The sequence below is a fragment of the Tyto alba genome, unplaced genomic scaffold (genome assembly GCF_018691265.1).
Source record: "Tyto alba isolate M040663 unplaced genomic scaffold, T.alba_DEE_v4.0 Super-Scaffold_1000006, whole genome shotgun sequence".
In the NCBI taxonomy this organism is placed as follows: domain Eukaryota; kingdom Metazoa; phylum Chordata; class Aves; order Strigiformes; family Tytonidae; genus Tyto; species Tyto alba.
In genome coordinates, this window is record NW_024881272.1 from 4086694 (window position 1) to 4110998 (window position 24305).

The 24305-nt window shown below is 38.8% G+C and overlaps 2 protein-coding genes and 1 long non-coding RNA gene across 9 annotated transcripts in view; all 3 read left to right on the top strand.

Annotated features, from left to right (window-relative positions):
- Window positions 1–24305, top strand: part of RABGAP1L (RAB GTPase activating protein 1 like) — a 255020-nt gene that overhangs the window by 66776 nt on the left and 163939 nt on the right. The gene's annotated exons all lie outside the window — the stretch shown is intronic.
- Window positions 18186–19498, top strand: LOC116962274. Its single transcript, XR_004407486.2, has 2 exons — window positions 18186–18305; window positions 18382–19498. It is a non-coding gene; the product is annotated as an uncharacterized LOC116962274 (long non-coding RNA).
- On the top strand, window positions 20136–21580 carry GPR52 (G protein-coupled receptor 52). The gene has a single exon (XM_009976211.3). It carries the CDS (start codon window positions 20235–20237, stop codon window positions 21318–21320), a length of 1086 nt encoding a protein of 361 aa, XP_009974513.1. The 5' UTR covers window positions 20136–20234; the 3' UTR covers window positions 21321–21580.

Here is a 24305-nt window from a genome sequence, read left to right on the forward strand (position 1 = left end):
TGTAGGGCGAGACTTCTTTCCATCCTTCTCAGTGTTATGGACTGGGTGCCCATTTTGTGGTGCTGTTACTGATTACTCTTGAAGTTACCTACACCCAGGTCCTTTTTCCTAAGTTTAGAAAGTAATACCTGTCAGGGGTGTATGTAGTTGTATAAGTAAAATAACAAAAGCTGAAAAAGAAGGCAGTCAGTTATATTCTGTAGTTTGAGAACTTTTGGATGGACCATTTTAAGGTAGAATTTATAATTGTTAAATGTGTAATTTCTTTATAAAAGGTTTTCAGTTTACAGCTCATTTCTTAATGGAAATCAGATTGTATGTATAACGTTCATCTAACAACATATATAGACTCCTTTTAAATGCTGCTGCTGCTCTGGTTTAAGGAAACAAAACTTGTTTTAAATTTATTACTATTATTTTTTTAAAGTACGACCAGAGAAAGGAAACCGGTTTCAAATAAAGTAGAGGCTGGTAGTATTATGTTATTCAAAAGCAATGAAAGTTTGCATATGAATGTGAATGCCCACTTTGGAGTCAAAGGTCTTAAAGACTAAATAGTTGTCCTTCCAAGTGACTTGTAAGAGAACCAAAAATAATATTATTTGTTTATTGTCATAATTTCCTTTGGCAATGTGAGCATGTGCCCAGAACAGTTAGAGATAATAACTAATTAAAGGGTCAGGCTTCAGAAGTTGGCCAAAAAATAGCTTTGTCTGCTGACTGTGTAATGGTGTTTTGCATCTGGGCCAATAACATTGCAAGCCACTCCACAGAAAATTGAAAGTCCTAAGAATTCTTCCAGAGTCTGAAGGAAATACGAGGGGCATTGATGTGGGGATTAAATAACTGCCATATCATGAAAATAATGTCTCTCAGTAATACAGTAATTTGACATTGGCACTAATCACACAGAGGGATAATTCTCATGCAGTAGGGACCGGTCATATGAAGGTACATTCCATTGCTGCAGAAGATAGGAGCAAATGTATTGGGTTTTGGGCTGGATGAAATCTAATCTATTTACAGCTAATATATGTAGTCTATCTGTTCTGTTTAGACCATTATTATTTCTGATATCTACAAAACAAATCCTCTCATTAGAAAGCAAGAAATAAAAAGCAAAAGTTAAGGTTTCAGATTTCTGGAGACTTCTCAGATTAAGAAGTGTTTCAGATCCAAATTCAAAATTCAACTTCAACACTTGTTTGCTGAAAAAAGAACAGTAAATGATGGCAAATGGAAGCAGTCTGTATACACTGATGGAGTTACACGTTACACATCACTCACATTAATTTTAGCGTATCCATGTAGTTCCAAGCCCTACAGTGCATGTGTTCAGCTGCCTCAGCCAGGATCAGTTGTGTGTGATGTGGAGGACAAGGGATGCTGGCTACAAAGTCATCCCTAGGTCTCTTGGGTTTCTCTCTGTTAGTGACAACAGACTGATTTTTTGACACGTTTTTGGTACTCTGCAGGAGCCAAACATGGTGTGGTCCTTTCCCTCAGAAGCTTGCTGGCTTCAGCCTGACTAAATCTTAGGCAACGTTGCTGCTCTTTGTCCCTGTTTCCTCATTGTGGGTGGGTTTGTGGCTTCCAGCCTGCTCTCCTGTCAGCAGAGATGACGTTGCCCTGGGTCTCCGGCTGGCTGGTATCAGATCAATCTTAACGCTGCAGTTACAAACCTCTACAGAAAAGGAAAAGCTACAGTAGAGAAAAATCTTTGCAATTCTGTAACAACTGTATTTCATTATTATAAGCACCTTCTGAGAACAGAAGCTTTTTCGTAGTAGTAGGACTATGAGAAATCCTACAAATGGATGTTTGCGCTATCTCTTCTCCCAAAAATGTAGTAGTAGTCTCTTGTCCAAAATTAAAAGTTAGAAATAGGATAGCTAAAAACGGCAAACACTGTTGTTGAAGTTTCATCATCTGCTTAAGCACAGTCTTCCATGCAATGAATTAACTGTAATTGTCTGTTTTCCTTGGTGCATCTGTCCACAAACTGATCTCAAAGGACTGAAATAAAGATCAACTTTCATGTAAACGTAATGTAGAAATGTATTTACTTTTTAAACTTTGAAATTACCCAAACTGTTCAAATGAGAAAAGGTACTTGCTTCTTTGCTTCATACTTAATATTTAATTGGCTTTTTTATTTTTATTGCTAGTTTGCTCACATAGTTAGTAAATGGAAAGTAGAGAAGATGTAAATGAGCCACTGTGTCTGTGCAAATAGGACTGAATGCAGTTGACTTTGAAACTGGTGCTTTGGTGCCATGTTTGTGGGTTTGGGTTTTTTTAATTATTTGTGTGAAACAGTTGGATTGAAACAGTGTAGCTGTGGATTGAGAGAATTACTTATATAGGAAGGCTATTTTAGTTTAAGTAGAAAATTAATCAAGCTTGTTATTTGCAGCAATACCAAAGGATATTAAGTTAGCACTAGGAAGAGGAATATTTTTTGTCCCAATGGCATCGTGCAGGGTTCCACTGCTCAGTGTTCTGAGACTAATTAATCAGTAAGGGTGTCTAATTAAAAAGATGACTGTTCACCAGCTGCCGCAGCAGGTTGGTTAATGGACTGAAACATTAGAGTATTTTTGTAGCAAATATTTGTGTTCAGAATGCTGCATCTGTTTGTCCTAACTGAAAATGAGGGAGTTCGTGCTTTTTATGTAGCGAGGAATAACTTGTGTGTCCTCTGCCCAGGAGGGTGGGGAGCGACCCGTTTCATCAGAGCTCAGTCTGTGGAGCACTCTGCTCGCAGACAATGCGAAAGCATCAAGAGTGCTATGTAACGTGGTGGTTTCTTCTTGCAGCAGGTCTTCAAAACTGTGTCTAGGCGGTGAGGCATTCCGCTATTTCCAGGCAGACTGCTGTCCCGGACTGCAGCCCAAACTGGTACGACCCCCATCTTTTCTTTTGACCCGTGTGCTTATGGCAGATAGCCCACTGAAAATTAGAAAGGTCCCCCCCGTTTGCAAGAAAGCATTCAAAGATGGTGCCTTGCCTGGTTTGTGATTACAAGTATTTGAGCAGCATGCGCATCTTTTTGCACTGAACACATTTCCCAGCTGTAAAAGTTAGGAGGTTTCAGAAATGCTGATCTATTATATTTTTGTTGTTCTGTTTTTTCCTTTGCATCTTTTTGTTCTCTCTACTAATTAGGAATGGTCTCCTTTAACTTTTAGAGAGATTAGATATCAAGAATGGCATAGCTATATACCAATTATAAAAGATCCTATTATGATCAATTATAATGAAAAAACCCACATTGGTTTTTAATTTAACTAAAAAGAGAGATAACTAGTGCTTGTTTTATTGCTTTTGAACGAGATACTTGGATACTAACCAAAATAATTCTAGAGGAGCAGATCACTTTGAGATGTATGTGCAACTTCTCCAGTTTCATGTTTCTTTTAAATTCAGTATCTACAATTGGTTTCTTAAGTTTTATTTTTCTCCACCTTTTCTGAAAGGGTAAGGATAGGATGACTATTACTTAACTCTTCTCTTGAACTGAGATTGTTCATTTCAAGGCAAGTAGATTCTTGATATTTTTATCATTTAACGTGTGGAGAAAACTCAGATCATATGCTGGTTGAATTGATAAGATGCCTCATTTTTGGTATAAGTTGAGCTGTTAGTGCTGACAGTTACAGTCTTTCACTTGTTTCAGTTATTTTAGTGGTGTTGCATACTGTGGAATATAAATAAAGTATACATGAACTGAAAATACTTATTAGAAATTAGTGAAAAAATATTGCCTGTGAGGAGCAGAATTTGACAGAATATTAATTCTTTAAATGGCTTCATTTAAATTCAGACTTCAAATAAAAGGTTTAGTTTATTATGAATGTACTGGGGTACCTAGTTTCGTAGTAAATGTTAATGTTACTCTTACAAACTCAGGAATAAAATGTCCCCAAGGTGAATTTAATTTGCCAAGTTTTGATTCATTTAGATCTCATCTGGAGAAAATCTTTCAATTTTGTTTGCACAAAAGGGAAAGTCTTGTGCTCACTCTTCATCTTCAAAGAAATCCTTCAGTTGAATGACAGCTCTTTTCAGGAAAAAAAGGAGTAGCATCCATTAGTAATTTTTATTTTTATGTCATCTTAATTTTAACTTTTATGTATGATATTCGAGGTGGAAAATAACGCTGGTAGTTTTTTTTGGGGGGGCCTGCATAAAATTATAAGAAGTTCTGCCACATTAAGAATTTTCCTGCAATTTCTTTTCTATCCATAACCACTTATGATAGCATTAAAATGACACTCACAATACAAGTCCCGGCTCTTGGGGTGCTGTATGACCTACCAGCTCTAAAAGTCACGTAAATTGACACATTTATTCTGAAGGGTAGAGTGCAAATCAGATTTGCATTTGCTTGGAGAACGCTCTTGGAGACGCGTTCTGTTTTGTCTGTGAATTTATAATCCGTTATCTGCAAAAACAGGGGAGCAGAGTTGTCCATTGTTTCAAACAGAATGATAAAACCTTGGGTAATATCAGTATTATGGCCTGAATAGGTTTAAATGATGGTTACTGGCAGAATTGATATTAAAACTGATAGTCTCACAGCCTCCGGATATATGTATATTGATGCAGATAAAAGGTGTTTTGTTGGGTAGGATGGAGCAGGGATGTCTCAGTGTCTCGCTGTTTCTTTACAGTAGAGTGTGCAGTAATAGCTGGTAGTTCTGGTAAACGTTGGCACCTCAGAGCTCATTTTAAAATCCAAGATACTCCTTCCTAGATTAAACATTAATAGATATCAAAGTTGAATTTGAATATTGGTTTGTTAATAGGTGTTCGGTTCTCCTGTACCAGTAATGATGCTGAAAAGGCAAACATAGTAAGAAGACATTTTAAACAATGGTATTCTACACCACAGAATAAAACTGCCTGATTTCTGAAGTTCTCTGCAGTGTGCGTTGTTTTATGTAATGCATATTCATTCTGTGTGTATGCATCTCTCTCTTGCAGCAGTAGGGCACTGCTTAGAGGAAGCAAATTGGTATGTCTGTGGACCAGTGCAAGAGAGCAGCAATTCCCGAGAGCATATTTTTTTTAAAACAATCAACCTTCTCTTGGTATTACTCTTTCATCTAAAATTCACTTCTCCCTAACTGGCCTCTGCTTTCAAACAAAGGCTGCATAACTGGCATTCAGGAGGCTGCCTTACTCAAGGGCTGGAGCAGTGGAAGGTGAGAGGAAGAGACAAAACAGAGACTTTGTACAGGACTGTAATGGAGCAGTTAGTGTGAGAGGAATTAGGTGATTTTATCCATTTAGCATCCACGTTCTGGAAATCGGAAGACTGCACTCAAAATCAGAGTAGTTGGATTTTAACTGTCTTGTTGTAAGTAAGGCTAATTTCTGTTACTGCACATGTAAATAAACAGTAACTTTAGTCTTCAAAAGCATTTCAGGCCAGCCTCAGTCTGACTTGGAAATAAGGCGGCCATTTGTGTGTCACTGGGTTGCTGAACTGCCACGCTGGCACGTACAAGTGGCTTGCATATGCAAATGCAGTGACTACCGAAAAATGACCGTGCCTCTTGAAAATCTGAATTACTAGCTGTATTTTGTGTTTGGAATGGCTTTGTGTTTGAATTAAAGCTGAGGGCAATTTCCTTGTAGATTGTGTTGTGTGATTTTGAAAGATTGTTTCAAACCATCAGGAACCGCTTTCTCTAAAAGCCCAGTCTGGGGTCCTGCACTTGCTTACACAGAAAAAGATGCCAAAGTCAGGTTTTAAAAGAAACAGTATTTCCTGTGACTGTTTTATGAAAGGTAATGTGTCAGAAATCATAAATAAATTTACTTAAGAGAGTAAGCCACCTTTTCCTGACTGTTAATTCCTGATTTCAATATGTTACTCTTTGATGCTATAAGAATTAAACAGAGAGCTCTGAATGCTTAGAGAGGAACACTAAGAATCAAAGGATCCAAAAGTACTTTTCTATCCAGCTTTTTTCATTTCTCCAAAGAATCACAGTTGGTGTTTAAAGGCTCTTCAAATGCCTTTGTTAACAACAGTATTGGTGGTCAACATTTTATTAAAGCCTGTTTTACCTTAGCAGTGTGCAGCTAGTAATGGGCAATTCACAATAATTGAAACAGTAACAAAAAACAGAAAGGCTTGAGCTGCCTGTGTAGAAAAAATAAGGCACACATAAGTGATGAATACCTCACTTAAATTGAAACTGGAATTTAATGCAGGGGTGAATTCTGATACCTTTTGCCACCTTAATTTATGTATGACTTCTTTATGATAAAACCCCCAAATGGCAATATTATTCATATGTTCTTTAGGATACTCTTCGAAGGGGCTGAGCTAGTATTAAATACAATTTACAGTAATCACTTCAGGAGGGATGAGAGACCTATAGATCTTCTTTACAGCCTGTATCTGTTAAACGTGTTTTTTCCCTTTGTAGTGATGAGTATGCTCATACCAATTAAGAGTAATTTCCCCTATCAGCAAGCAAATTTGCAGCTGCTGAGGTAAACTAACCAAAAGGAGATCAATTGCAGTCTGCTAGTGCATATGCTCTTTCTTTAATGTAGGTTTCTGTGGACATACCCAAATATTTCGGTAGCTAAGAATATTTTTTTTCTTGTGACTTTTCATCAGTTGTTTTTTTAAACCGACAGCTGAATATTGATGATACGGAGCTTTACATTTTTTAATCGTATGCTGCGTATGACAAAGCCATCTTCATACGGCTGGTTTGGCTCAAAAGCAATCCAGTTTCAAAATACAACCTTTCTTTGCCCAGGTAGTACAATATACAGCCTGAATCTGAAACTAAATTTTCATATACAGGGGGTGTGGATTCAGGCTGTGTGCTTGCCAGAAGAGGTTTCTTTTACTGCATGTTCTGTCTCTTCTGTATATTCTATCTAGCCACCGCCAGGCTGAGAGATCACAGTGATTTGTAGATTTTTATTTAGAAAACTTCCTTCCCCCCATTCCTCTGTTAGAGCAATGAGATTGATTTGCTGTGTAGGTGTGGAGTAAGGGCTGAGACAGGAGCATATAGCTGGGGCAGGGCAGGAAGAACAGGCAAGGCCATTTTTGAGGCAGCCTTCAGATAGCCTTAGTTAGGTTAATGTAACAGTGCCGTCTAATTAAGTATGCTTCTTGTTACCTATATGGCAAAGGAATGAGAAGTACCTTTTGGAACGGTGCCCCCTTTCTTTCATGAATTTGTAAATGTAATTTCAGAAAGCACTTTTGGTCTTTGTTGTCACACCTTCCAGGATTTCCTTTGCCTTTCTATGAAAAATGCTTGCTCTCAAATTCTTCTCTAATGGAAAACTCAAAATACAGAAACACATGATAGGGATAAAATGTGTCTGCGAATGTTAGAATAAATAATCTTTTGGGATGCTTTTTATATATATATATATATATATGTATGTATATATATATATATATATGTATATTCAGAGCAGAATACCTATACCTGATATAACAAGAAATGTGACCCCTGGATGCTGAATGCAAGCAGTGGGTTGACATAGCTGTCAGTTAAGTGAAGTGATATTTGGACTGCTGCACATTTTCTTTGAACTCGAAGACTTACATTTCAGGCAACCATGCACTTGATTAAGTTTAGAATATTATACAATGAGGAAACTAATTTCATAGAAAGCTCAGAACAGCATGTCTTTTGTCTTCAGTAGCTGGTTGAGTCAGCAACAAACCTTGAAAATATGCAGCCTGGCTCCTTTAGCCTAAGCATTGGAATACTTCTAAAACTTTCATTTAAAGCCTTGATATTCATATGTCTAAGATTTATCCTGAATGATGAAAATGTATGTATGGTGACTGTTTTACGTGGCGTTTCCTTTCCAGAAGCTGATCACTGTCACAGATTCATCAGTTAACATATTATCCTACATTACTTGCATCTCTAGGAATACCTGTGGTTTCATGTGATGCTTTAGAAGGAATGACTGTGTATCTGGCCTTAAGGATTAATACTGAGGCTGGGGAAGCAAAACTGCAAAAATATACTTCAATTTGTCTGTGTTTATCCTTGCTGCACTCCCTTGTGTGTTGTTTGAATTTCCAGTGTTCATCTCTTCATTTTTTTGTGCTGCAATAGGGAGTTAATCTGATTCATTTCCCTTTTGTACAAGTGAAGGAGGAACCTGACTTTGATCTGTGTTCTTGGCCGTGCTACTCCTGCATGCTGAAAGCGCTCGTGGGCTGGGCTGAGAGACTTTTCCGATGGGTCAGAAAATAGTTATGAGGAATGCTAGTAGGAACCTTGATTAACTGCAGTGAAGACAAAATGCAAGGCACATACTGTGCTAAAATATTCGCTTAGACTACTGGGATGCTACCACATGCTAGGTACATGGTTCCCCTGCAGATATTTCCAGTATAAGTTACTGTTTCTAGTCATAATTCTTTGAAGTATCTGTTATTTACTTTGCTTAGTATTAATTAAGGCTTATCCGAGTGTATGGGCTTTGGAACATTTCACAGTGCACACAGTTCTGTTACTTTTCAAATAAAAGTAGCAATTTTGACAATCTGAGAAGTATTGGATGGGAGACAGCGAGTTCTCAGAGATTGTCATGGACGTGCTTTTGTAGCTAGGAGCCCTGTAATGATGATCAAGCATGTGTCAGAAATCTAAATATCTTAATGTCTTGTAATTATAGTCGTCTTTATAATTCCATACATATAAAGGGGCAGAACTCTGCTGCTTCACACAGATGAATTTTGGTATTCCCTAACTTTTCAGCACTTAATTTCAAATCAAGAAACTTTTAGTTATATAGTGTCTTTTGATGATTGTGATGACTGATATAAATACCTCCTGTTGCTGTTTATTTTAATAAGAAGTTGATAGGTTTTATGGATCTAGGTAAGGTCGCCAGCACATTAAATAAGTGGCATAAGGTGTGTGCTTCTTCCTACTGACCCTGAAAACTTCAAATGATTAATCTTCTGTTCACCTTGATTTCCTCCCTTGTTACTCCATACAGTTCTCTGAAACTTGTACTAATTGTGATCTTCAAAGCAGAATCCAAAAAAACCCAACCACTACTTGTCTCTGAAGCTCTTTCTGAAAATTGAGTCATAGACGTTACATTTTCAGCCAGCAGAATGTTTGATTATTCTACTTTTGACTGCCTTTAAAATTCTAGTTGCCATAACAACTTTATTTCTTTATTTTTAGCACATCAGTTGCCATAACAATAAAATATAGCTTTTTGAATGTAACCATTTTTTCCTCACTTTTTTTGCTTTGTTTTATAAAGAACCTTCTTGGGTGGGGGGAAGGAAATGTAGCAAAGCTCTTCCCCTGTGAGCACTTTGGTTAGAACATAAGCTGAAAAATAATTTTTTTTTTTAATCTAGCTTTATTCCATTTCTGTGGCAGTTTTTTGACTACTGAGTGTTTTCATAACTTATGCAGAAAAATGAATGCAAATCACAGTATGGAGCCTTTCCTTTGTAGAAAATTGCTGTTGGGATTTCATTTTTATGTGTTGTAGTTAGTGTATTAGAAAACCATAGCTGTTAGAGAGTAATTTCCAATATATTTATTTCATTATATGGAATGGCTATAAATAAGGTATGGGCAACTGCTACTGATATGGGAAGCATTTTTCTTTATGTTATTGAAAGCTGTCCCTCTTTCTGCTGGTTTGTTTTCTTTTTCCTTACTGTAGGATTGCTTTAAATATTATTGTTTAAGTTTTGCAGAGTAGCTCCATTTTTGTCATGTCATTCTTTATCTTATCTTTCATTAAAGTACGAGAGCAAATTAGGCTCAGTTTGTTCCTGAAGCAGACATTACAGACGTGCTGGGAAGAAGGGTGTTCAGGAAACATGCTGAGTGCCTTTTCAAGCCAAATTAATTCTAGTGGCCATATAAAAATGATGGCCACTGGTGTCCTACACAGATAGAGCAGGTAGGGCCCAGTGCTTCCGTGTCTTCCCATACAGCCCTTCCCATATTGGCAGTTAGCTACAGGCCAGTATTTAGTTCAGTGTGTTGATATGCCAAGTTCTGTGAAGTTATATGTGATATATCTTAAAAATATGTGAATGAAGAGACTGATATTTAGCCTAAAACCATAAGAGTAAGCAGAGGGGGAAGGGTTTACATATGAATTTAATATTGGTGAAAGAAGCTGGACTTAATCTATGGACTTCTGTATTCCCTGATAGTGTCCTTTCCAAAAGGACTTGTAGATTCTCTCAAAAATTTTATTTTTATATTTAACCTGTTTTTAGTACCAGTAAAGTAAATGTTTTTTTTTTTTTTTTTCCTCTTGGATGGCAAATAATGTCAGGTTTGGTATTTCTTTTTGAATAAAAAAAAATAATTTATCAGCTCGCATAACATTTTACATGTGCCAATTTCTAGCTATAAATATAAATGTCCTCATTATCTAATACAATCAAATTAAGACAAAATTTTCTAGTTACTGAAAGTTAAATGTATTTAGATGTTATTAATCTTGAAACATAGTGTGAGATGATTTTATAAATTTTAATTAGCTAATTTTTTACTCTGGGAAAAAAATAAATTAGTAACTCTTGCTTTCAGCGGCATTTTGCAAACATCTATCATTGCTAGGTTCCATGTCTGTGAGTCTTACTTCAACTGCTACTGTTTGCAAAATTTTCCTTCTGGACTGCTCTTGGTGGGAAGCTATTCCTGGTCCTTTCTCATACATGGGTATTGATGCAAGTATATGCTGATATAGACACCGTGCTGTAAGAGAATATAAGTGATACCTCTTCAACAGTTCCAGCTGGGAGGAAAATTTGGTCTAAATGAAGCTGAGCTTAAAATCCGTAAAAAGAAATTGTGCCACGCTTCAGTTTATAAATAGTTTTCATGCCATATCCTTTCCACATTCTTCTTTTCCATTTCTTCACAAAAATGGTAGAATAGTAATACTGAGTAACACTTTGTTTAAAGATAGTCTTCTAAAATTCACAATTTACTTTGATTGTTTTCAGCTTTATTGTTCTCAAGAAATAGTGGAATTGGATTTACTAGTCCAAATTGGGGATCAGTACCACCTGCTCCTCAGTAGGTCTTGCTCTAAAACAAATAGTGAATCTTCAGTTCTTAACTGATTTTTGTCTACACCAACGGTTGAAGCTATGACTTCTTCTCCTAAATGATCCTGGTTGTTCGGTGTTTTTCTGAGCCACCTCTTTTCTCCTTGAGGAAGCACTATTTTAAAAAATCTATTAAAAGAAAAGTTTAGGGTGGAATGTGTCAATTATGTACGCAAATCAAAACGTAAATTGTCCATGTGACTAGGCACGCACTTCCAGCCAGCCCCTCTAGATTAGACTAGATGCTCTGGGAGAATGTACTGGGTGACCATTTAACCTAAGCCGCGTCCATGAAAAGTGGATTTGAATCTGTTTCTGACATGCGTCCGGGAATTTGTCATAGAATGGTAGCCGCCAGTTAACAATTTTTAGAAAAGACAATTGGAGTGAAGTGGATAATTCTGATAAGCTATTTTTGAGAAGAAGATAAATTATGCACACGAATGTTCTCTGTGTTGTAGCTTTCAGCACAGATTAAAAGTAAGTTGCCAAAGGTTACGGTGGGGAGGTTTTTGTTGTACAGATTTGCCGTTGTGACGCTCAGAAGTACGGTACCGAGATGGAGAGGGATTTGGAAGCGCATGCAGTGTTGGTCGTACAGTAGTTTATGGATGTGTGGCCTTGGCTTTGGGTTCTGAGGAATGCTTTGAGGATGAAATGGAAGTGATGCTCATGGGAGAATTTAAAGAAATAATACTGGCTGCAGCTGGTTTTGTGTGATTGTTTTTAAAAGGCAATGAAGAATGGAAGTCGCATTTGCGTGGACTTGAACTTTGTTCTTTGGTGCCTCCAAACTTGTGATTTTGAAAGACTGACAGATGTATATGGTTTTGATCCTTGTGTTCGTATCTTAGTAGTTGCTTTTGCACAGGCCTTGGAACTTGGCTTCCTAATCAAGGCTCCAATAAATTATTCATCATTTGAACTCATTAAATCAAAATTTGTTGATTTTTAAAAGGTCATGCTGTAGTTTAAGAGACCTATTTGGCTTACAGTATAGGAAAAATCAAAGTAGGTGATCGTAGTGTTTGGCATTTTTGGTTTTAGTAGCCTTAAAATCTGTCATTCTAGCTCTCCTGAAATGTAATTAATACTGACTGAGTTTAAGCTTCTGCCAAGTCAGCAGGACTCCTTTTGAACGTATACTTTCTTGGTGCCCAGTTGTGATACGTTTTTAGAATACCACTATCTGTGGAATGCAATTCCTGACTTGACATAGACAAAAGTATTAATAAAAACACGGCTATGTCAAAACATGCCTCTAATAAGTTTAAATGAATGCAGTATTAAAATGGTATTTTAGGTATTATTTTAAAATATGAGAAATGGGTCCCACAGGAAAAGAAAGGGTAATACCACCTGCACTGCTCAGACTGTTCTCTGCATCTCAGAATGTCTTCGTTTACTCTTCTCTTAATTGCTATATTTTGTCCCATGATTTAACAGGTGAAAATTTTAATCATCTCTTGAAAGCAGTGTAATTAATAGCTAGTTCATTTCTGATCAGTCTAATGTACTTCCATGCATAGAGGCTATGTTTTATATTAGGACAGCTGCGTGGATAGGACCTGGGTTTGTTATGGTACTTGAAATGCAGAGGGACAGTTTGAATGAAATGCATGTGCTTTCAGCCTGTCAGTATGCTTTCACAAACCACCAACTAAACATTAGTCGTCACGTAATCAAAAGCAGGAGCTAGGGGAAAAGCAATGCAAATAACAGGGCCCTCCACTGGGGTGCCTGCAGCAGTGGTAGGTAGTAAGCCTGTATTCTTTTGCCAGTATTTTTTTTTTTTTTTTTTGAAAACTACTTCTAATTTAAGAGCAGGTGGATTTATTTTAGTGGCAGATGCATGAAACCGTCTGAAGGCACATCTTTAATTATTTGCTTTTCATACCATCCTAAGACGTTTTTCTTGTTTTTCCAATGTCCATCTTCATTAATTTTGGAGCTTTTCTTATCATATGTGGTCAGTCAGTAAATAGCATCCTTCTGTAGATTAAGTGCTGTTTGTTTAAAGCAAGTGCTGTGTTTAATTCCTGAAAAATGCTAATTATCACCATGCATTAGACTTCAGAGCATTTCCCTGTAGTAAATTCACTTCTTGATAGATAGGTTATTGCATGGTGGTTTATTTCTATTGATTTGAGTCACAGAAGTTTGGTGGTATTTGTCGCTCCAAATTGAGCTTGTAAAGTGAATTCCATTTGTCATAGGATCATCAATATAATCTTGAGGGGGAAGCTCCTCCTGCAGAAAAATGTTCCTTTATGTAAAATTCAGAAAAGTAACCATCTAATCCATGAGATCACAGGTAGTAATGTTTAAAGGGAGACTGTGGAAATTAACTCTGAGAACTTGCCTAATATTTATTAAATACATGAATAATTTTGGTAGCTAATTTAAAAGTTTCAGACTTGGAAGTCTTTGATGTAATTGTTAAATAACAGCATGAAAAGACTAAGACTGCAAATAAACTTGCAACTGTAAATGCCCATCTTTCTCTACTGACCCACCACAACACATGAAAAAAAAAAAAATTCTTGTTCTGCATCACAGCATCCTAATTACCTAACATTTGTATGATACTGGCTAATATTTGTCTCATTAGAAACAGTATTGGAAAAAGACTGGGGCTGCGACTCCAGCAGAAGAGCAGGCTGAAACAGCCTGCTTGGAGCAGTAGTAGAAGGCAAAGGGAGCGTTAGTTCCCTTGCACATCCCTCACATACCTTGACCTTTTGGAAGCTGCTGTCTCCTTCCAAGCTCTTACCTGAACTCCCCCCACCCTCCACTCCAAATTATACAGGCCCTTTGCTTTTTTCCCCACTGTATAGAACTTACTCAATTGCTGCCATCGAACTCAGTTTCACGCTGAAAAGGCTTATGCAGGCTTTAGGGAGGTAATTTTTCTCTGTAACAGTGAGGTAAGTGCTCCACAAGAGCATCTGCATTTCAAAAATGCAGCTGCGTAACTTGTATCACTTGATCTTTTTTGCAGTCACAGGGGTATGTGGGCCATAGCATCGGAGAATGATTTATGGCCTTCTTTATGATTGTGGGGTTGGAGGGAGAAGGGAACTGATACGTGATAGCAAAACTGCTAAATGAGAAGGTGGAGAAATATTTCATGGGTTTAAACTTTCTACAAGGTACTGTAGTTTCCTTAAGGAAGTCCTTTATGATTTTTATCACTGGCCCAAATGTGTTGAGTCTTGGTGATGATGAAGACAAACAGCAGCAAGAAAAAATCTGAGCTGATAATGGGAGTCACAGTGAGAGGGGTCAGGTGTCGGAACAGGAGCCCATGCAAGCTGTGAAAACTCCATCTTGGAGTTGTCCTTGCTTTTTAGCACGGTGTTGATATCCAGAGGCACCCTCAAACATAAAGTGTTTAAGAAGTTTAAGATTATTCTGAGAAAAAAATAATGCTTTTATACATACATATATATGGATACCTTTTTTATCTCATATTATGTGCCTGTACTCAGGTGAAAATCCCTGTGTGTTCTGTGTAAGCTAGAGTTCTTCATGGTAGTGTTTTAAATAGACAGCTGCAGTGGGTGGATTTTGGGAAGACGCTTTATATTCCAAATAACAAATAAAATGGATTTCTGCCTTAAATATAGCACCAGTAGGACTTTAGAGAGCAACTTCAAGCACTAGTCTGATGTAAAAAAAACAACCACGTACACACACACATAATTTTTAAGGCAACTACTGATTTTTTTCTTCCTCCTCTCCCTCTTTAAGCTGTGCTACAAGCTGCAAGCTTTAAAGAACAGAATTTTTCTGGAGGCATTAAAAACAAAACCAAAGTGTCCATATGATTTGGTGGACAAGTAAAGGCCAGAGGTAGTTCAGATAAAAATAAAACAAACTGAAGAAGCACCTTTGTTCTATAGGCTAAGGAGAAATTGGATAAAGGAAAATAATACTTTAAAAAAAAAAAAAAAAGAAAAAAGGAGTTGGGCAGATGAAAAGAAGATAAGGAGCTGGTATGTATATCAACATTGTCATTCAGGTCTACATCTAAGTAAATAACTATTATGTTCCTCATCCCACATTCTCAGCTGCATCTCCCTGCTCTAATCAATGCTTTTTTAAAAGGTTCTACGGAAATTGTTGTTGTCCATTTAATCCAGCTGACCATCCAATATTTTAACAAAGAGAGTCCTGAAAGCCTTCAAACTAGGTATGAGTGGTGCAACCGAGATGCTGCTTTGTGCATTGCAGTAATTGCTTCTATCAGTCCTGTTGCCTTACGAAAAAAAAAGATTTAGGAAACAAATATTCCTTTCGGAATAGAAGAAATGAGTAATAGATTGTTTCCTTGCTTGGAGCTTCTAGATCTACCTCTGTATGGGCTTTGTCTGTCTGAGAAGGTTTATCTCATTTCCTTACAGGGTCACACACATCCCCACTGCTTTCTCATGCCTTCTTTTCATGCACAAAGCTCGAGCTCCTACCACACCTCTGTTTTCAGTAGGATAAGGTGGTATGAGTCTTCTGTTTTGGATGGTAACTTCTGTTGTTCCTAGCTGATGTAATTTATAAAGAAGGTGTGGAGTTGCTCCTTCTATTCAGCTTTAAGAATGGTGCTCAGTCCTTCTACTGGACATAACTAGTATGGAATTTATGCACCGTGTAAAATACTGCCTTGGTGACAGCCCTTAAATTCTTCCAATATAACTGTTTTCTCTTTCTTTCTTTTATTTACATGCAAATAAAAAGAAAATCCTGAAGCACATTTCATTTAAAACTGTGACAGAGTCCCTAACGTGTCTCAATCTACAGATAGAAAACTTTGCCCACGTAGCTTTTTAATGTGCTGCCTCTGATAAAACATTCCAGTACTGCCACATCTTGTAAAATGCTGTCTGCGACTGCATAGTTTCATCAGGACAAGCTGATTTCTGCTCTAATTTTCACTCACCCCCCATTACACGTAAAATACAGTACACGTTAGTGCAGTCAGTCTGTTGCAGTTTGCATTGCTGCTTCTTAGAAAATGCCACCGGGAGTTGGGCCCTGGGAGTAGCTGAGGTGGTAAAGCCACTGGGAGCTTGCAGCATGACTTTTCTTTTGGTGGTAGTGAAGGAAGCCTGCTCACATCTCCACAAAGAAAGAAATCAAATTTCCTTACTTTTGGAACAGTTTGTCCCTTTAATTATAACGTATGAAAGGGAAGTGTTTTACCTGCATGGAAAACCAACCAGCAGAGGCTGCCGTTGATTTTTCTGTTACCTGCGTAGCAGTATCTGGATTTCTTGTACAAGACCTGCAACATTTGGCTGACATGAGTGCTTGCGATCAGAGTTCGGTACTCGGAGCCCACGGGAAGAGGCACCGCGGTTCTGCACGTCGGCTGGATCTGACCTGTGAGCAAGGTGACTCGGTGGTCGCCGTAGCATTTGGTGGAAGCCTCAGTAGTTACCGGTACTCGGATCTGTATCCAGCAGGATGGGCTCAGCACATAGTTTCTGTGGTCTGCTTAATTTTAGGCGTTACCTTTGCTTATCTAACGTGCCCTTGTGTCTTTGAGGCTTTCTAACATCCATTTTAAGATGTTTGGGCGCTTTGTTTCTCCGGTGCCCACCAGGAACTGGCCCAGGGAGGAAGGGGAGAGGTCCTGGTTGCTGCCATGTCTCTGCACACCGTTGTTTGTTCTCCTCCTCCTCCTCCCCCACAGGAGGAGTGGGAAGAGGAGGAATAAAAATTGCTTCCTATTGTTCTGCCTGTGGTATGGATAGCTATGGCTTAAAGCTGTACTCGGGGACTAAATTTAGTCATTAAATCTGTTGTCACAGCCACGTAGAGTTCTGAGGTATTGGAGTGATTTTAATTTTGTCTTAAAACCTTCGATGGAAGAATTTGGAATTATCGCACGCCGTTATCGCAAACCACTCTCACGCTGCTGCATTTTATGCTGCTTCACAGTTCCACAGACTTGTCATTCAGCCTGGAATATTTCCTCCAGGCTATACTCGAAATACAAGATGTTAACCCAGGAGCAGCTTATTAAAATTTTGCCTGTGGTTTGCCTTGGAACTAAAAGAATTTAAATCACTGTAGTTTCTAATGACTTAGTTAAAGCCTCCAATGCCATTCTTGACACGTGTCTTTTGTTGATCTATAGCCCAAAATACGGTTCTGTGGTTGGTATTTTGGGATCTAAATTTGCTGTTTCTCTCTGTCTAAGGACGTATGGAGTGTCTATGTTAGATAACTTTGATGATTGTATTTCTGTCGCTGACTTTATTTTTAGGGAGCATGAAGTAAACAAAAGTTCTGAGTCCTTAATCAGGGAATAGCAGCATCCATTTGCATGAATAGAGAGATCAGCTAATTGGGTTAGAAAGTCTGTGCTTTGAAAAATAATGTGTTGCTCACAAATATTTGTATTTAAACTGACGTTTGCAATCGGTTGAAGCAATTAAAAGCTGGTACAGTATCGAAACCAGTTGCAGATGAGTTTTAAACTAAATCTGCCTTAAGTAGGAGAAGAATTAATTTTTAGGGGACTGTAATTTCGTCTTTTGAGCAAGACAAGAAAATTTGTGTTGAGCCATGGCACATATTTTACCGAGCTAAACATTTGCAGACGACGTCTAAAAGATGCCTGTGAAATTAGTAATCTGAGAATAACTTTTACTAAACATTTTTAGCTGAGGCGATGATGGCGGTTTCTAAAATTACACGTTCTACCTCGCTCGAGACGATTAGCTGGGTGGACCCGAGGTGGGGGGGTTTGGGGGTGTATACCCCGCGCACTCCAGGCCCGGCTGAATTCATTCCTTGCCGTTCCGCGGGGTTTCCGCGGCGGTGTGCGGAAACCGGGCGCAACCGCCCCCCCCCCCCCCCCCGGTCACCGCCGCCCGTTACCGGCCTGGCCGGGGGGAGCGCCCGCTCCCCGCTGCGCTCCGCCTCGCTCCGCGGCCGCGCAGCGGGGGGGCCGGTCACCTTTCCAGCGGCCGGCTGGGCTGCGGCGGCTGGGGGGGGGGGGGGGGGGGGAGCGGAGGAGGGAGGGAGGAGGAGGAGGAAGAAGAGGAGGAGGAGGAGCGGACTCAGGTGCAAGCAATCATTTCAAGGGGGAAGGAGAGAAATAGCGACAGAAGCTCCAGCCGCACCACAGTCCCTAGGACTCCCCTGTCAAGCAGTTCATCATAGCAGCCGATAAGGATGCGCGTAGGTGAGAGAGATTGCTATATTGCTTTAACAAAGAATTAGAGAAAGTAGTAATTTTATACGTGCTCTGTTGCTTATAGGCGAAGGGGATGAATAGCCGGAAATATTCGGGGATGTTATAAAATCAGAAGGACTTTGTACAGCGTGGCGATGCACGACAGGAAATTAACTCCAAAAAGAATGTTTTCTCTAAAAACTGCTGCAACAGCATTGAGAATTTTTCTTTTCTAGTCTCTGAAATTCCTCCTGAAGACACAGCAAGGAGCATCATAAACATCGGAGAGATTCTGGTACTTTTAAAGAGACTTAAAGCAAATGCCAGCATAATATCTGAATGACCTTGGAGATCATTTTATGTGGATTCATTAATTCTCACTGCCTGTCTTCTAGTCTCAGGAACTCTAGCATTAAAGATGGTTTTAACATTTTAGGGGCCTTTCAAAAAGCAAGATTGTATACAATTAATTACCTGCCTAATGATTCCTGAACTAATCAAGCATTTACTTAAAAGTGAACACAGAAGATGCTTTCTTTTATCGTTTGCTTTCTCCATAACTGCAAATAAAATGAACAAGGTAATGTCCTGCAATTAGAAGAACATTTTTTTAAAGCAACTATTTATTTTACTGATCATCTCATAAATATAGAAACCCTAAAACTATGTAGAAGATGAAGCTGAGTAACAGAATAATGGAGTAGTAAACAATGGCAGCTTTTCTAGTCAAATCAGCATTTCATTAGCTTCACAGCAGAATGCAGATGGAAGTTTCTGTTCTCGTTGTATGGGGGTTTGTGAAATGATTCAGGTGTTGCTACAGAGGTGAGCAATATCATGGATATACCTATGAACTCCAGGGTACTGATCCACTGTAGCAGATATGGCAGAGTTTCCAAAGATGATTATTTTAAATAACCATTGCTGATATTAAATTCAAGAGGATTTATTTTGTCTGTGGGGACCTTGAATTACGCTTCTGGCATTAATAACTGTAATGGACTATAACTGTTTGAAGGAATTGTGAATATTGACATAAATCTCCAAATTCTATTCTGAAATCAGTTTCATTTTTAAATGAATAGACACGATCTTCCTCATTGTATGTGAGATGTATGTTTTCTTTCTTGGGAGTCAGAGGACAAATCTGCCTTGTCCCCCACCCGTCTCCCTCCAAATAAAATTCATTATTCATACCCAAACAGTGGTGAGTCTATTGGAATTAACCTTGACAAAAATGTTTTCCTTACCTTTCCAAAGAATAGCATGGATCAGACGGAGTACCATCTCCTGAATGGAGCCAGAAAAGACAGCATTAGATGATGAACTTTTTCCTTTACTCTCCAGTCAGTCTGTGATTTAAATTGAGACATTAAAGAGATTATTTCCAGTAACTCCTGGTCTAGGAAACCTGAGCTGTACCGAGGTTCCTCCTTCCCATCCTCCCCCTCACCCCCAATATATTCCAAAGTAAATGACTTTCTCAGGAAAATAAGCAGTCAAAGATTCCCCCACTCCTTCCCTGGGAAATGAATGTGTCTTTTTTTTGTCAGTTTTTATTTCCGTATTTCACAGTACCTGTTTGTTTTTGAAGTGCCTTGTGTTTGCTAAAGATTGGACGAGAGCACTGGAGGAGCTGATCGGTGGCCTTTCTCTTTCTGGCTTTTTTTTTTTTTTTTTTTTTTCTCCTTCCTTTTCTTTTCTTTCTTTGTTTGTTTGTTTGTTTCTTTCTTTCTTTCCTTAAAGCTAAGGTGTGCCAGAGGTGATGCACTGATGCTGAGGAGGCATCAACAGCTATGGGACTGTAATCCTCTCAAATGTAAGCACTGGCAGTGTCTACAAAGAGAGATCGTGAGACGCTGAAGCAGAGTTTAGCTGCTCTTAAGCAGGTCATCTGCTCACTAAGGCTCAGATTGCAGTGTTCCCTAATCACAAAACATGAACCAGTCCCGATGGATTGAATGGAGGACTCTGAATATGAGCAGTAGTGTTATGAACATATCTGAGCATCTCTCCTGCCCTCTTGGATTTGGTCACTACAATGCAGTTGACATCTGTATCCTTGAGACAGTTGTTATTGTCTTGCTAACATTCTTAATTATTGCGGGTAACTTAACTGTGATATTTGTTTTTCACTGTGCTCCACTTCTGCATCATTATACCACCAGCTATTTTATTCAGACCATGGCCTATGCTGATCTTTTTGTTGGAGTTAGCTGCTTGGTTCCTACTTTGTCACTGCTCCACTACTCGACAGGTGTCCACGAGTCCTTGACTTGTCAAGTTTTTGGATATATCATCTCTGTGCTGAAAAGCGTATCTATGGCATGTCTTGCTTGCATCAGTGTGGATCGCTATCTCGCTATCACAAAGCCTCTCTCCTATAATCAACTGGTCACACCTTGTCGCTTGAGAATCTGCATCATTTTGATCTGGATATACTCTTGCCTGATCTTCTTGCCTTCCTTTTTTGGTTGGGGAAAACCTGGTTACCATGGAGATATTTTTGAATGGTGTGCTACCTCCTGGCTAACTAATGCCTATTTTACTGGCTTTATCGTGTGCTTACTATACGCTCCCGCTGCCTTTGTCATATGTTTCACCTATTTCCACATCTTTAAAATTTGCCGGCAGCACACCAAAGAGATAAATGATCGGAGAGCTCGATTTCCTAGCCACGAAGTGGATGCTGCTGGGGAGACTGGGCACAGCCCTGATCGCCGCTATGCCATGGTTTTGTTTCGGATAACCAGTGTGTTCTACATGCTGTGGCTCCCCTATATCATATACTTTCTGCTGGAGAGCTCTAGGGTGTTGGAAAACCCAGCACTTTCCTTCTTAACGACATGGCTTGCTATAAGCAATAGTTTCTGCAACTGTGTGATATATAGCCTCTCCAACAGCGTTTTCAGGCTGGGACTGCGGAGACTGTCAGAGACAATATGTTCATCCTGTATGTGTTTAAAAGACAGGGATGTACGGGACCCTAAACCAAGAAAACGGGCTAATTCCTGCTCCATTTAAAGAAAACTGGCGCATGTAATCAAACGTGGAGTTTTGCTAGTATTTGCTGTATCTGGAAACTTGCCAGAAGAGAAATGTTTACTTGATCTAGCTTGCTATGATGTTAGAGTGAGTTTAAAAGGGATTGCGGAAAAGGAAAAGGCTGCTGTAAGAGGGGTCGCTGAACTTGAATATAGTTCTTGCGAAACTGTGAGGAGAGCAATTCGACAGAGACGATGAAGAAAGTCAGAACTAAAAATCTTCCAAAGGGCATGAAATAACTACCACATCAGAGGAAGTTCCTCATAAAATAAGTTAGTTACTACCTTATATTTTCCCACATGTAGGAAAGTTGTCTTACTATCTTCGTGTCAGAATATACTGTAGCCTTCTGAATTTAAATATATTTAAGACGAAACAATCAACAACACAGTAAGTGGCTATCCGTAAATTATATACCTGAGGACTGTAGTAGATATTGCAGATTAATAATCAGCTCTATCTCTGCTCATGTCTTGTACAATTTTCAGTTGTACAAACAATCCGCAATGCATAAAACCTACACAGGGCATGACGCTTTTGGATAGAATGGCACATTTTGGTACAACTTTCACAGAAGCTCTCCCTCTCATTTCCCTTTTTTTTCCCCATATTGTGCATCCCTAGATTCCATCACGTCCAAGCGGTTTAGTTTGAGGGCACCTACAAGGTAAACTGAGTTGCAAACCATTCTTCCTGCAGAAAGCAGTAGCCCTTCCTGGCTGGCTGAGTAACTGCAGCTGCCCATGTACAACGACTTCTTCAATCTTTCATTCTCTTGATCCTGTTAAATTAGCACACAGTATTGATGTAGTGTCCTTTAGGGTGTACTAAAGCTTTTCCTTTATTGGCTACACAGATAATCCTAATGCAAATATGATAATTGCACACAGCAGTGTGCATCACTGCTTAGAAAATTAAAACTAACTAACCCTTTTCTTTGGGAAGTCTAAATAGCTTACTGTTGTAGCTGTCAATCCGTTGTGTGAACCCAGCTTGCACATACTGTATTTTTTTTTTAGAGAAAACGTAAATTGTGGTCTGTGCCTAATGTTTTCATAGCACATGGAATAGGTCAATGCTACAGGATTAAAAAATTACACTTGCTTTAAGAGAAATACTTCTGTGCAGTTGTTGAATAGCTGTTTGTTAGACAAGTGTTCTTGGAGGAGGTGAACAAGACAGTTTAGTATTAAATACAGGCAAAGAGCTTCAGTATTTCCTTTTGTACTGAACTGATTTTCAGGTCCACTGATGAAATCTTTTTTATGTTGCAAGGGCGCACATTAGATTTGTGTAATAAATTGCCAGGGGTTCAGATGCATGCCAATCAATAAAATATTTAAATTATTATTTTGAACCAAATGTAATTTTCTTAGATGGTTATTGGCTTTTTAAAAAGGCCCAATTATTGATTATTGGTGCCTTTTAACACTGCACTATTATTCCTTCTTTCACCAAAACGCATATGTAAAGATCGTGCCTATTACTTTTTGTAATGGAAGCTAACCACGCTTGCACACTTGTGGTTTGACTCTAGAGCTCCCTTAATTATGTATTCTTCGTTCTGCTGAGGTGGTTCTGAACCCCTGTACGTTTTTTAAACCTGTAAGAAAGTTGAAACAATGGAATAAAGTAGTATTATGTATATCAAAACCAGCCTTGGCGTTAGTTCCCTGATGTTATGCTCTGTTCTCTGTGAAAGTTCTTTTGGGTTAGGACTCAAGAGTTGAACGATTGAAAATTCAAACCTCAAAGCTGCTTACTTACCATCTTAAATGTTTATATGCCAGTTTCTAGCACTGCACAATCTTTAAAGCAGATTGAAATATGACTTGAAACATCCCTTTAGCTAAGCTGAGCTGTTGCTGACAATTAGCTCTGATAGTTAATATGAAAAAATAAGTAGTATTCTTTGCACATATCTCGTAATGCTCCACGTCTACAGGAATGTGTCTGCTGCCTTCTTTTGAGAAGTTGCTGTTTATTTCGGAAGGCTCTTTTTGGCTGACTGCTGCTCTCTAAGGTTGTGTAACCCCGTCTCTTCTTACAAACATGACTTGGATTAATTTCGTTTTGTCATTATTTTGTCATTGTTTCCTGCTTAGTAGGTCCTCAGTGAGCAAGACTTAGACAAGGAACAACGAAATATCTCATTTTTCACAACTCACAGGGCTGGTTTCATACCAATAAAGTAGTTTTATATCTGTGCTCCAGAGCTGGCTGCTTACCACTTCTGGTTTTTGTTGGTGTTCCTGGTAACAAATTTCATGGGACCTCCTGAAATTCCAGAAAAGGTCTAGAAGATGCTTGAAGTTGAACTAACCTTTTACGAAACACGGCCTGGAGGCAGTAGATGCATTGTTAGCATGGTACTGTAACTACAAATATGTAGAAATACACAAGCTAACTCATTTGTATCAGTAGTGCCTTAGTTGAACCCTGCTTGTATATCCTGAGCAAGCGGAGCTGATGTACAGCAACTCGAAGCTTTATTGCCTGCAAACGGTAGGTCAGAAAGCGAGCTTCACTTCAGAGGCTGCAGCACAACGTTTACACGCCAGCCCACCGGCTTCTTGCTCTAAAGGGCAGAGTTAGCAATACTTTTCTCTCTACCATCGTGTTGAGCTTGTGGAGTTGTCAGGCGGAACTGAAGATTTCCTTTTTCCTCAGGCTGTTGTTGGAAGGAGAGGATATAGTAGAAATCTAATACCCTGCAAACAAATCACAGGTTCCGAGGTTCTTCGCCCTTTCTTTTGGGGGGCGTTTCTTAACACTGGGGTTTTGGGTTTGTTTCTTAACATTGGCTTGATGTTGCTGCAAGAACACTGATTTGCTTACCTGGACTCAGAATTTCAGTTGCTGTAAAGTCACATTTCAACCTGTTCTCTGTAAATCTGAGTCTTCTGAAATCTGTCAAATTAAAAATCCTCAGCAGAGTTAAATACTGCATTTCTTCTTGCTGTT

Bases quoted from the DNA above. Each gene is read 5' to 3' on its own strand.
- GPR52 (XM_009976211.3), top strand. From the start codon at position 20,235: ATGAACCAGTCCCGATGGATTGAATGGAGGACTCTGAATATGAGCAGT.